General features: G+C 41.9%; 1 protein-coding gene across 1 annotated transcript in view; it reads right to left on the bottom strand.

Moving 5' to 3' along the window:
* The window catches only part of Pde11a (phosphodiesterase 11A), a 456,708-nt gene that overhangs the window by 133,809 nt on the left and 309,475 nt on the right, over nucleotides 1-13,424 (bottom strand). The window contains exon 10 of the mRNA XM_008855328.2: nucleotides 9,465-9,515. Coding sequence (XP_008853550.1) covers nucleotides 9,465-9,515 — 51 coding nt within the window. The remainder of the gene's footprint in view (nucleotides 1-9,464; nucleotides 9,516-13,424) is intronic.

The following is a 13,424-nucleotide window of genomic DNA, read 5'->3' on the forward strand; positions in this document are numbered from 1 at the left end:
TCCATTTCTTACTGAGAAATGAACATAAAGAACTTCCAAACCAGTTCATGATTTCAAAAATAGGTAGGGAAGATAGAATACAGGACTATAAAAATAGTAAATATAAATAAAATAGTACTAGCAAATAAAAAGTATGGGAAAGACAGGTTGAAAGTCAAGAAAATAATAGGTTATACAATTTTTAGTTCAGATGGTGAGATGGCTCAGTGGGTAAAGAACTTGCCCCCAAGCCTGACAACCTGAGTTCAACTCCCAGGACCCACATGGTAGAAGGAGTGAACTGGCTCCCCACAGCTGTCCTCTGACTTTCTGTATGTTGTGGTACCTGTGCACCCAAATGCGTCCACCCACCCTCCACCCCCAACAGTAGAAAATATTTTTAGTTAAAAAAATCAGTTAGCAGGATACATGAATGAAGACTCTTCATGAATGTAGACTGAAGGTGTCTGTACCCACAGAGAGCAAGGATTGAGACAGAACTTTCAGATTGCTCATGTCACAGATCCATTCTTCAAAAATCTGCCCATGCACTATAATTGCCTCTACCCAAAATGGAAGCGTTCAGTGAACATGGTCATAAGGTAGAAATTTCTTCAGCATCCAGAGTGCCGATCATGGCCATAGAAGACATAAAGGCTACAAAAATAAGTAAGATGAGCATTCTCCCCTAAAAATGCTCTAAGTTTAACCACTTGATTATACAAGCATACAAAAATTTATGATCCAGTAGAAACTGACAATGATGAAAAGAATGGCAAACAAGATCACTTCTGCCTGAAAGGCAGCTGGAATGACTTGGAGAGAGGAGGGTTGGAATGAGCAGGGTCAGAGGGATTGCTAGGACTTTATGCAGAAATAGAGAGGAGGATGAGCCCAAAAGATGGGAAAGCACAGAAGTGGGTAAAGAGCATCACACAGAGCTAGTGAAGGGTGGTGAGTGGGAGCAGGCTAGTAGGCTGCAAGGATGCACTGGAGTTTGAGTTTTGAGTACTTGTAATTTTCAATTAAAGAACTGAAAATTGACAGAGTCTAACAGGGTCATAGAAGATGCTAAACTTTGTGGGCATGAGCCTGACATGGAAGAGTACCATCCATCTGTCAGCTGGGTTCTGGATGGATTCTGAGAGAGAATGAGAAGAGGAGGCAGAGAAACCAGTCAAGACAGTAGAGTGTAACTTCTGTCTGCAGAGGAGAGAGGCAGAATCTAAACTTGGAGGGATGTGAGCGGGACAAGGGTGAGAGGAGTGTGCCAAAACAGAATGAGTGGGGCAGCATGTGGCGGTGCAGAGAGGGAGGGTCACAAACAGCTGCGTAATTATATCCAAAGGGGGTATCTACAGAATTAGGGCAAGAGAAGAAAACAGTCAGGAGGTCATGACTTGTGTATATACTGAAATGCTATTAAAATCAACTATCAAGACTGTTAAATCGAACTCTGTGCCCAAAGTGAGGGGCCACTGGTCCAAGCTCTACAATCTCCCAGCTCTATTACTACAGGTGGCTTGAATTAGAGAGAAGCCAGAATGAATATAGGGTAAAAGGCGTTCTGAAAGGTTCTGACACCTTCTTCAGTTCCTTTCAGAGCTCAGTGGTTAGGGCTATCACTGAGCCACACCATGGCTTCCATGGGATCTTCTCTGTTCATCATTGCTCTGCTTCCCAAAATGCTCCAAAAAACAAACAAACTTTCCTCAGGGCCTGACTCCCTGGACAAGTACGGAATGGAGCAAACTCAGATGCTATGATGGGATGGGAGCCTCCCAGGCCTTAAAAAAAGATTTAAAAAACTATTTTTAATATTTTATTTATGATTTTTATTTTATGTGTATGAGTGTATTGCCTGCATACATGTAAGTGCACCCATGTAGTGCAATGCCCTGGAAGATCAGAAGAAGGCATCAGATTTCCCAGGAACTGGAGTTACAGACGTTTGTTAGCTGTCATGTAGGTGTTGGAAATTGATCCCAGGTCCTCTGCAAGAGCAACCAGTGCTCTTAACTTCTGAGCCATCTCTCCATCCCCTCAAAATTATTTTTGCCGGGCGTGGTGGCACACGCCTGTAGTCCCAACACTTGGGAGGCAGAGGCAGGTGGATCTCTGTGAGTTCAAGGCCAACCTGGTCTACATGGCAAGTTCCAGGCCAGCTGGGGCTACAGGGAGACCCTGTCTCAAAAAGACCAAAAAAATTATTTTTAATTATGTGTATACCTGTGTGCATGTGAATGCAGGTACCCGAGGAGGCCAGAGCTGTGGCATCTCCCTAGAGCTGGAGTTGTGGGTGCTTGCGAGCTGTCTGATGTGCATGCTGGGAACCAAACTTGGGTCATTTGCAAGAGCAGTACTTACTCTTAATTGTTAAAACATCTTTCCAGCCCCCGAGTCTCATTCTTTCTCCTACAAAAGTAGACGTTCCCAGTGACCTCTGGGGACACCGTTCTTGCTTTGTTTTCCAAAGGAAAGAAGTGACAAATAGTGGCTGTACGCATTGAACTGTAGGGAGGTCAGGGTCACTACTGGATGTATTTGGGTCAGGCAGGTCTTTGAAGGGCCTTCAATCCACAGTGGCTGAGCTCAGCACGAGGAAAGGCCAGCCTGGCCTTAAAGACCTGGTCACTACATACCATCCCCTCCTCAGCATTTAAAGTACCCAAGAGTGACCAAGCACAACCATCCTTTCTCTGATGCGGATTTGATTAAGACACAATTCACAAAGGCAACTGGATACTTGAGCACAAGGCATGCCACATATTTATGGACGCAGCCCAAGTGGTGTGGTCTGCCAGCTGTGATGTGAGCGGACACTGCCCTAGACTGTGCTGAGGCTGCACTTTCCCCTGCAGTTTATTTTCCAGGGAGGGCTCAACAACTTGCCCTGACAGTTAAAAAAAAAAACTTAGATATTAAACTTGGCATAAATACTATTGAAAGCCCAGACAATCCCTTAAATTCAAGAGGCAGGAGCAAGGACAGGGGCAGACAGAATAGGTTAGATATAAGTCGATACCCCAAATACTGTGTGTACTTCTGCCTTTTTAGCCACCCTAGAACTGAGAAAGTCAGTGCTGACTTTTCTGAAAGCAGCGGTTCAGGAACTGAGAAATAAGATTGTGGAGAAATAAGACAAAAGCCTGATTCTTCTCTGACACCAAGGTTTCTGGGCAAGCCCTGGCTGTGGGTGAGCCTCTGCAAAAGCAGCCGTCTGAGGCAGAGGAGCTGTAGAGGCTCCCATCCCAGGGAGGAACACTGAGCTGACAGCATCTGCCATCAGCAGCTCCTTCACAGTACTCTGCTCTGCCTGGCCCTCCCTCCCCTTGGCATTCCCTGTGTCACCTGGATTTGAGTGAACACCATGATGTCATTTCCTCTGCAGGATGAACTCTGCCTCTGCAAGGGGTTGCCACAAGGCTTTCCCACACATGGGAAAGGTGACCAGGGAAGAGGCTTTGTACCAATTAGAGAGGAGCACCCTCTGGAGGATCAGTTAGTATAATGCAACTGACCTGCAAAAGGAGTTCCCACTCCTGCCTGCTCCTGAAGGGCCCTGTACTGCCATGTAGCAGACTGGCACAGCATCATTGGCAGGTCATCTTAAGGCCTGACACTGCGCCCACACATGATTCTATCTCATGAATTGAAGTGACCTCTCATGTCTAAACTAGATGATGATGATGATTCTAGAAATCACATCATATCACCTAGTCTGCAAGGGAAAAGGGTAACACCTTATTTTTGACTCAACCATTCTTATTTCAGTATGCAAATGCCACAAGAAGTGTCTATTCTTGGCATTTTGTTTTATTTACTTGGCCAAGATATCAATTTGTGACCTAGGCACTACTATTGAGAACTTAGAATATGAAAGAGGTGGTCCAAACCCAAACAGCCAACTTGAGTTACTGGTCTTTAATTACTGAGGCAACTACAGAGCTGTAAATGAATTCTTCTCTGATGCAGTTGTAACCCAGAAAGTTCTGAGTTAGAAGAAGGGATGTTGGAAGGAGACCATATAGCAAGAGATGTGAATGGGTAAACTGGCAGTGGATAGTGATAACAGCTTGGTCTATCCATGGCATTAAAATCCAAGGAAAGCACATAAAATCACAGCAGCATAAAATTGTTGCACCGAATTCATTTTGTTACGTTATCACAGTTGGCATCTTTGGGTTATTAAAAGCCTTTAAGCCAGCCATCTTTCAAGAGAGCTAATTGCCGATATGGTCTTTATACATTAGTCCTGCATAGCCCTGGAGAAATATAAATAGGCACTAAAATCTGCACCAATTTTCAGTATACCACTTTCTTATTTCAAGTTCATGGAAGATTGGTAAATGCTAATGAGGATGAAGCCATTCTTTAGATCTTGGTTTGCTTATTAATGCACAGGGCAATCAACCCATAAAAGATAATTTATTAACATTATACTCTGAATCAGACATCCAAAAGTAGTTAATTTATTAGTACAAAGAAGTTCTGTGGTCTTTGTGTGTATAAATGGCCCTACAAATGGAACTATTTCCTGAGGTATAAATTATATCAGAACTAGAAAAAATTAGCCAGAGTTCTGATATTCTTGGATGAGCAGAATTTCACTTGTTGGGAAGTCTTGGAATACTTTTAGAAATTTTTTCAACTCTGTGATGGTTAGTTTTTTTTTTTCTAGAAAATATTTATTTTTATTTTATGCTTATGAGTCTTGTATGCATGTATGCAAGTGCACCCATGCGTGCAGCACCCATGGAAGGCAGATGAGGGTACTGGATCCCCTGGAACCAGAGTTATGGAGGGTTGTTAGCAACTATGTGTGTACTGGGAACTGAACCCGGGTCCTTGAGTCAATGCTCTTAACCACTGAGCTGTCTCTCCAGTGCCTGTGTTGGTTAGTCACCTGGGATGAGAGGGATTGTCTCAATCAGACTGGCCTGTGGAATTACCTTGATTACATTCGCTGAGGTGGGAAGACCTATTTACTGTGGGCATTCGGTAGGTAAGGGATTCTGAAGTATGTGAGTGGAGAAAGTGTGCTGAGCACAACCATGCATGTATTCATTCTGGCTGTTCTCAAATGTGGGCATGACCAGGTACTTCAAACTCCTGCTGCCTTCACTCCCCTGTACAGATAGACTGTAGCTCAGAACTGAGCTAAAATAAGCCCTTTCTTCCTTCAGTTGCTTTTGTCAGGGTATTTTTATCACAACAACAGAAACAAAACTATGAGAAACTCTGATCCTGTTTACCCATCCACCTAGATATCCGTATTAGTCACTTTTCTGTTGCTGTGATGGAAATTCAAAGGGAACTTATAAAAGGAAAAGTTTATTTAGCTTAGGGTTCCAAAGGGACAAGAGTCCATCATGCTGGGGAGGCATGGTGGCAGAGGTGGATGGAGTAGGAGCAGAAGTTAAGCTCTCACATCTTCAAGCAGACACAGGAAGCAGAGTGTGACTGGAGATCTGGCAATGCTTAATAACTCTCTAAGCCCACCCCTAGTGATATGCTTCCTCCAGCATGACCACACCTTCTAAGACCTCCCAAAACAGTGCCAGCAAGTGGGGACAAAATGTTCAAATACTTGGAGCCTGAGGGGAACATTGTCATTCAAACCACCACAATATCTCTCAAGATTTTTCTCAATAGGAAAAATAGGGTGATCAGAGTAACATAAATCACAAATAGCCCCTCCATGGCATTCTAGAATAGGGAAAGCAATCCTCCTAAATGAAGCAGTGTGAAATAGGGACAGCAGATAAAAAGGAAGGGTAAGATGGATCAGCCTAACATTAATGATTCTTCAGGATTTAACTAGGTTTAGCTTATATGAAGTCAATCCTCCTTTAGGCCACACCCTCTATTTGAACAAATGGTAGTAAACTAAGAGTAATGAATGGTGCAGGTCTCACAGTTAGATACTGTTGGAGTTCTCTCTTATTTCTGGGAGTCCTCACAGTATGCTTTATCTGCTCTTACCATATGAACTCTCTGCCTGACCTGACCTCCTGCTGATCACACTGTAGGGAGGTGCCCTGCTTCTCTGTAGTGAAGCTTCCTGCCCTGCGCTCTGGTGTATGCAGCTGATACTCCAGACTCTGCACTACCAGGAGCACAGAATATGCTGAACCCATAGCAAAGACCAGGCTTTTGGCATCCACTCGTGTTCTCAGCTAAGAACACAGATCCATGGGTGACTGAGATAGATCCAAGAGACATATCTCATGCTGAACTTGGACTCATCTAGGCTGTAGTCACCACTTCTATTAAGAAGAACTCTTGACTCAGAAAGGTTCTCAGTCACTCATGTAAATAACTACATCCCAGACATTTATGCATCCAAGATGTAGCGCAGCTTGAGCTTCTACTGAGGTCTGTCACATGTCTGTGTGTATTTGACCTCCAGATGTTTTCTACCACCAGATAATAAAATAATTTCTTTCTAAATTCTGGGATCATCTCCAAATCAGTGGCCAGCTGAGTATAATACATGATATTGGTACTTACCCACCTTTTATCTCATGAATCTATGGATAATGCTGATGCCAGATCTCAAATTGTTATACTTTAAAAGATACAGTTAAATACATTTACTTTTATGTATTTGTGTGTGTGCATGCACACAGGTCCCCATGGAAGCCAGAAGAAGGCATTGGATGTCCTGGAACTAGAGTTACAGATGGCTGTAAGCCACCTGACTGTGTGCTGGGAACTGAGTTCAGAAGCACTTTTAACCAGTAAGCCATCTCTCTAGTTCCTATTTTTTTTAATGTTGAAGGTAGACATGCCTGGTCTGCACCTAGCGGTCAAAATAAAGTAGTTATTTACTGTTATTTAGTTGGCTACATATAGGAAACTGACATTGTGTATACCCCTGTGTGGATTTCTGTAAGTGCTTTTCACTGTTTGCATGCAGGATTATTTTAAGCACACTACATTTTAATGTTATTACTGCAGTTACAATAGACACCAACTATCACTTGTGATAATGTTTTATTTACTTTATATATCAAGAAAAAAGCCATTTGGTTAAAATTATCTACTATATCTCAATTACATTATAATAGGAAATCAGCTAATAATTTTTGGGATAAAATCTGGAGTAAATCAGTTAATAATCTTGATAATTTTAAGATGAAATAACCCTTTGTTCTCAAATTTAAATAGTTCATATTTTTGGTATGTTTGGGAACTAATAACAGAAAACATAGCAAGTTCAAAGACAATGGAGTCTTCCTTATTGTAAAGCAAAGAATTAAGCCTGGATATAGGTTAATGACCTTTGCAAAGTGGACAGCTACAGACTGAGCTCTGGGAAGCTCCTGTAAGAGGCTCTTACAGTCACGTGTAGTTCACTGTGTGCTTTGTTGTCTTCTTTTCTACCACTTTCCCTGTTTTAGCCATGAAGGTAATTATAATAGCAGCACAAATATAATGACAGGATGTTATAGTAACATCTTGGCAGGAGCTGGGTATTGCCAGAAATAAGATTTCTAGGTAAGAAAACATTTTCTTTATTCTTTATTTTTTCTTTTATTTTTTTAAACTTTAAAAAAAATTTATTTAGTATTTTCATGTGCATGTGTGTATTGCCTGCATATAGGTAAGTGCACCCGAGTCATGCAATGCTCACAGAGGTCAGAAAAGGCTGTTGGATCCCCTGGGACTGGAGTTGCAGACAGTCGTCAGCTGCCATGCGGGTGCTAGGATTCAAACCGGGTCTTCCGCAAGAACAAACCAGTGTTCCTAACCACTGAGCCATCTCTCCAGCCCCAATTCTTTATTTTTTCAAAACTGATTGCACAAAACACAATTTTTAAGATTTATGATATAATGTCTGTGTTTTGATATGTGCATGCTAAAGGCAGTAGAGCTAGACCAGTGAAGAAAGCATCCCCAAAATTCTGCCCTCAGGCAGTCAAGTTCTGGTCAGTATATGCTATGGTGAGAATGTCCCAAGTTTCCTATGTTGGAAATATTGTCACCAGTGAAACAATATTGAAGAGGGACTTTAGAAGTGATTGGGTCACCAGGGCTCTGACTGCAGGACTGATGAATTTGTGGCTTATTGCAAGAGTGGCTTTGCTATGAGCACCTCTCTGGCATGCTTGCTCTATCTTGTCATGTGATCTCATCTGCCATGTGACAAGAAGCCTCCCCACCCTTTCCACTCAGGTGTTGAACAGAAATCTACCATGTTCTTGAATTTCTCAATCTTTAGATCAGGCCAAGTTTATACATTTCTCATTAGGGATTTTGTTACAGTGACAGAAAAAGAAGTAAGTTGCCTTTACAACAAATAGGCCGTGGCTGCTGTGATTTTGATTGCTTTGTTCCCTCCTTGGTTGCCAGCTATCACCTCTTGCTAATGCTGTTTCTCCTTTTGACCTGGAGCACCACTGGAAGTCTTTTCCTGAAGCATCTGTCTAATGAAACAACTTACCACACGCCTGTTGTAGATGTGCTGACCCTTGCTTGCTCTTCTGGGGAATCTATCCCTACTTTCAAGGTTTGGGGTCTTTGTCTCCTTTTTTGTTGTTCATGTGATTCAATTCTACTGATATGACTCAATTATCAATAAAAAGGTCTCTGTGCCAACTTTTTTCCTATGAGAATGAAATAAGTCCATGTGTAAATGAGACTCTTAGAAGAACAGTAAGCAATGCTGTATACTACAGTAGACGATACATGATCTTTCTTATGGTTGTGGTAGCTTTTTGATCATTCTCAAAACTTTCCCAGAGATTTTAAAATACAAACATCAAAACTTTTTAAAGAGAGGAAAATCAGTTTTGCTATACCCCTATTTTTTTTTTGCTGAAGTCCTGGGGATTGAACCCAGGGCCTTGCACATGCTAGGCAGGCACTCTAGCACTGAGCTAGACTCCTGGTCTGCCTATGTTAGAGCTGTTAGGAATACATGGAGACAAGACCAAATTCTGATTTTCACTTAAGGAAACAATGGAAACTAAAATAAAAAGGAACATCAAAGGTTCATTTATGCGCTCATCAGACATTAGAGCCAGAAGGGGTCAACCCTGAGCATCATAGAAGTGTGGTGCTTAGGTACAGAGAGCCGTACCTGTTAAAATGATCTGAACTTTGCCTGGTTACTCAGCCTATCCATACCTCAGTGTACTTATCTGGAAACACATGTGCATAGCACTTCCCAGGGCTGCAAGGATGAGATAGATGAATACAGGGAAGGTGCCTTGTATCATACCTGGCACATAGTAAGCACTGGGTAACGCTAGTTGTCATGATCTCAATCTCTTAATTATTGACTTATTTGAATCAGGAAGGGATATTCAGTTGTGTAAGCTCTTCTTCCCCTCTAAAGAGGAAGTAGTCAAGCACACTCTGCCCAGGACTGTTGCCCACACTCCAAGTGAGAAGAACTAATTCTACAGAGGCAAATGACTAAAGGTTTGAAGGCCAGATGAAGTTAACTTTTGTGCACTAACAGTGAACAATCTTACCTTAAACTTGTCAACTTCAGCTTTTGAACATGTCGCGTGGTACGATAATACCTGATTCAGAAGAAAAGAACATCAGTAATGAGGCATAATGGTATTTTCTCAAATTCTCCTGACTTGAAAATAAGCTTTGCCCATTGTACCACCCTGATTTGACAGGGATTTCAATGTATGACAAGAGATTTTATTATTCATCTGTGACACAGATTAAAGAGAATAACTACATTATACCATGATTTGTCTATAGGTAGTTATTTCATCAAAGGAATACACTGCAGGTCAAGACTACAGTTATCAAAGGATGTGAATACTTGTCTTGATGTCTTGAGAAATACTGTAAATAGAAGGTTTAAGTGTTTTGTGCATACAGCTGGTTGCTGACCCCACTTGAATTCCCATCCTTATCCTCTCTCGCTTTCATTATATAGGAAAGATTGCATTGTCAGGCATTTGTGACTCGTTTTGTATTAGGATTACATTCCTTTCCCCTGTTGACATTAGCCTTAAAATGTGGTCTTCACTGGGCCATGGAATGTGGGGGAAGCAGACAGGTATACCTTTTCAGTAGTATCATTAAGTACAATCACATGGTTCTGCCATTTCCCTTCTCCCTGAACCATGGGACGCATGGCCTGAGAGGGCTGTTCTTATAGCTGGAACCCCAAATTAAGGAAGCATGCTTACAGAGCTACACCTGATGGTGCCATGTGAGCAAGAAATTAACCACTGAGGTTTATCACCACACATCATAACTCCCTGATACAGACGCTTAAACATAAAACAAAACAAACAAACAAACAAACCCAAATATTTTATAGGCTCTGTGGGCCTTGTTATGGGGCAGGCACAAGATGCTGCTTTGGTCAGTGAAGTACGAGTGGAAATATTTGGGTTCTTTCCTTTTTCTCCCTCATGGAATTCAGCTGCAATGCCTGGTGTGTACTCAGCTCTAGTGCACATGAGATGAGAACCACAGAAATGAACGCCAGCTTCCTCTGGCCAGTAGAGCAGAAAAGGAAAGAGAAAGAAGCCTGGCCCTGGGCTTCGCCCTGGGCTTCCTTGCCCCAGTTCCTTGTTTTATGGGACACATGTTTAAACTAGCTAGTAATGGTATGCTGTAAGGTAAATATACATGTATACACACTCCTATATATAATTTACACATCTTATGTGTTACTTGCTAACAAACACGTTCTTAATCTAATCTCAAATCTGAGAAGTGTTAACACCTTTTGCACTTACCAAACTTGGAGAATCACAGTTTGGGTTTGAAATGTTGCTCAGCATTTCCCAAATCTAATTAGCTATGGAACTCTGTTTTAGGTGATACAGTAATGTTCTAACATGCCAACCTCAGTAGCTATTGACCAAGAACTTTGAGAGATGCTGATGCAGGGCGCACATCATTTCTGTGTGAAAGCTCAGAGCAGTGGGCAGCAGTGAAGGCAGTGCTTCACAGTGGCTGGATGAAGCCTGTTCAGCCACATTGCCAGAGCCCTCCCCATCCCAGCTCTGTGAACTTGTTCAGTCTCTTTGGGCTTCTTTGTAAAATGGCATAATAGGAATATTATATGTCGTCCTGTGTTTAACATCAGCAGCCTAGCCTTGAAAATCACCTCTTCAGAGGCTCCACCTGAAAATCCAGAAGACTGTTTTCCATTATTTTCAACAGGAAAAACTAGAATGCATTGTCAGATCTGTAACAACTTCCTAAAACTTAATGAAGGCACAGCAACATTCACGGGTGTGTGTGAAACAAGGAAAATGATGCTAGAATACAAGTTGTTTCAAGTGTTACTTCCTAAAGTTTCCTTGAAGTATCTTCCCTCCCAAGGTGAACTTTTCTCATGGATTTTACTTATTTTCCCCTGGTTTTCTCAGTCTCTTTTCACCTTTGTAAAGGACTCACAAAAATGTTGTATTGAGGGGCTGAAGAGATGACTCAGCAGTTAAGAGCACTGGCTGCTCTTGCACAGGACTGAGCACCCACATGGTAGCTGACAACAGTCCACAACTCCAATTCCAAGATATCGACATCCTCTTCTGGTCTCCACCAGCACTGTGTGTATGGGTGCACTTACATGCAAGCAAACATTCATATATACAAAATAAAAATAAATAAATAAAAAACAAAAGTGGTGTGTTGAGGTAAATAACTAGTGTAAGTTTTGGCTATGAATAATGAAATCACCTTCTACAGGCAAAATGTTAATTAAACAATATTATGTGGGGTGAGTTTATGTTTCAGAGTTCTTGGAAAATTTTAATGTAATAGTACATGTAGATTATCTGGCACACAATTAACTTATACATATTATATGAATATTCAATTAAAATTCTACCCCATATATATTTGGGCAAGTATAATCTTATGATCTTTATTGATTCATAAGTATTCATAATTTTTAATATAAAAAATACATTCTGTTCTTTTGGTTACATTTTATTACAGTAAACTAATTTTGTTGTCATCTTAGAATTTCTTACAAGTTTTTGCATATTCAGTTTTAAAAAAATTTTAGATCTCCCTCTGCTTCCCTGGCACGACCCACAGGCCTCTCTCCGACCCACAGGCCTCTCTCTGACCCGCAGGCCTCTCTCTGGGGTAAGTCCATCCCGCCCTCCGTGCCTTGACTCCCCCAGCTTCATTCACCCTCCCATCTCCCTGACAGGTCTCTCCTCCTAGCCTGGGTCCTGTCCCATTCCTTGTCTTGGCACCCCAGACACCCAGGGAAACCACTGCTTCCTGATCCTTTGCATCCAGACCAAGCCAGTTCCTTCTCTGTACCCAGGAGCACTTTGGGCCTGGCTCCACCCTCACCTCCCTCTTCTTCCCTGGGCCTACACCACCCCACCAGCCTCTTTCCAGGTCAGGAGGGCTGACCTTTTCTCTTCCTGAGCCTTTGCATCCAGACCAACCCAGCTCCTCAGTGCAATCCCGAGGAGTCCTTGGGGCCGCTTTGCGACCCCATCTGCCTTTGCATCTCTGGGTGGCACAGCCACCAGCTGCCCTAGACCAGCATCTTTCCTGGGCCAGGCTCCCAGGCCAGTCCAACCCCCAAATTCCTGAGGCCAAAATCTTTCCTGGAGGGATCCAGACCTTAGGAGAAAGCCTGAGAGCATCTGATCCTCATCTGACTTGGGCATCTGTGGGAACTCCTGAAGACAAAAGCAATCTGACCATGCCAATATAAAATCAAAATAGAGACCCAGAAGCTTAGAGGAACCAGCTTTTCATGCCCAGAAAGTAAACCACAAAGACACATAAAGTTCACAAAAAGAAGGAGACATAAACTTGAAGGCTTGAGGCTCACATGAGAATCAGAAACTACAAAAGAAATTCACATGTCAAAATCACAGAGAAAAAATAATAACATGAAAAACCAAAATAACATATCCCCACCAAATACCAATAGTCCTCTAGAGGAGTATAATGAGAAGCCTCTAGAGATAATACATGACATGGAACTCAAAAGAACAATTACAAACATGATAAAAGAATTCAGTGAATTTAAAGACCACACAAACAAAGAAATCAAAGAACTGAAGGAAGATAGGGATAAACTTCTGAATGAATTCAGAAAAGAGTTAGAAATATTGAACTACTCAGGCTAAAAAGAAAAAGGAAGTGAAACACTCAGTAAGCCAATTAGAAATGACAGGAGAAAGCACAAGAATAGAATATGCAGGAATTGTGTGAACCATAAAAAGGCCAAAGTTACCAATCATAGGCACACAGGAAGAAGAATCCCAAGATAACGGCACGACCAGATCTTCAACAGAATTGTGGAAGAAAATTTCCCAAAATTAAAGAAAGACATGCCCATACCAATACAAGAAGCATACAGAACACCAAACAGACAGGACCAGAAAAGAAACACTCCATGGCACATCATAGTGAAAACACTAAACATACAAAACAAGAGACAATACTGAAAGCTGCAAAAGAGAAACAACAAGTCA

This window comes from Nannospalax galili, unplaced genomic scaffold (genome assembly GCF_000622305.1).
Source record: "Nannospalax galili isolate Female #2095 unplaced genomic scaffold, S.galili_v1.0 scaffold346, whole genome shotgun sequence".
NCBI lineage: Eukaryota > Metazoa > Chordata > Mammalia > Rodentia > Spalacidae > Nannospalax > Nannospalax galili.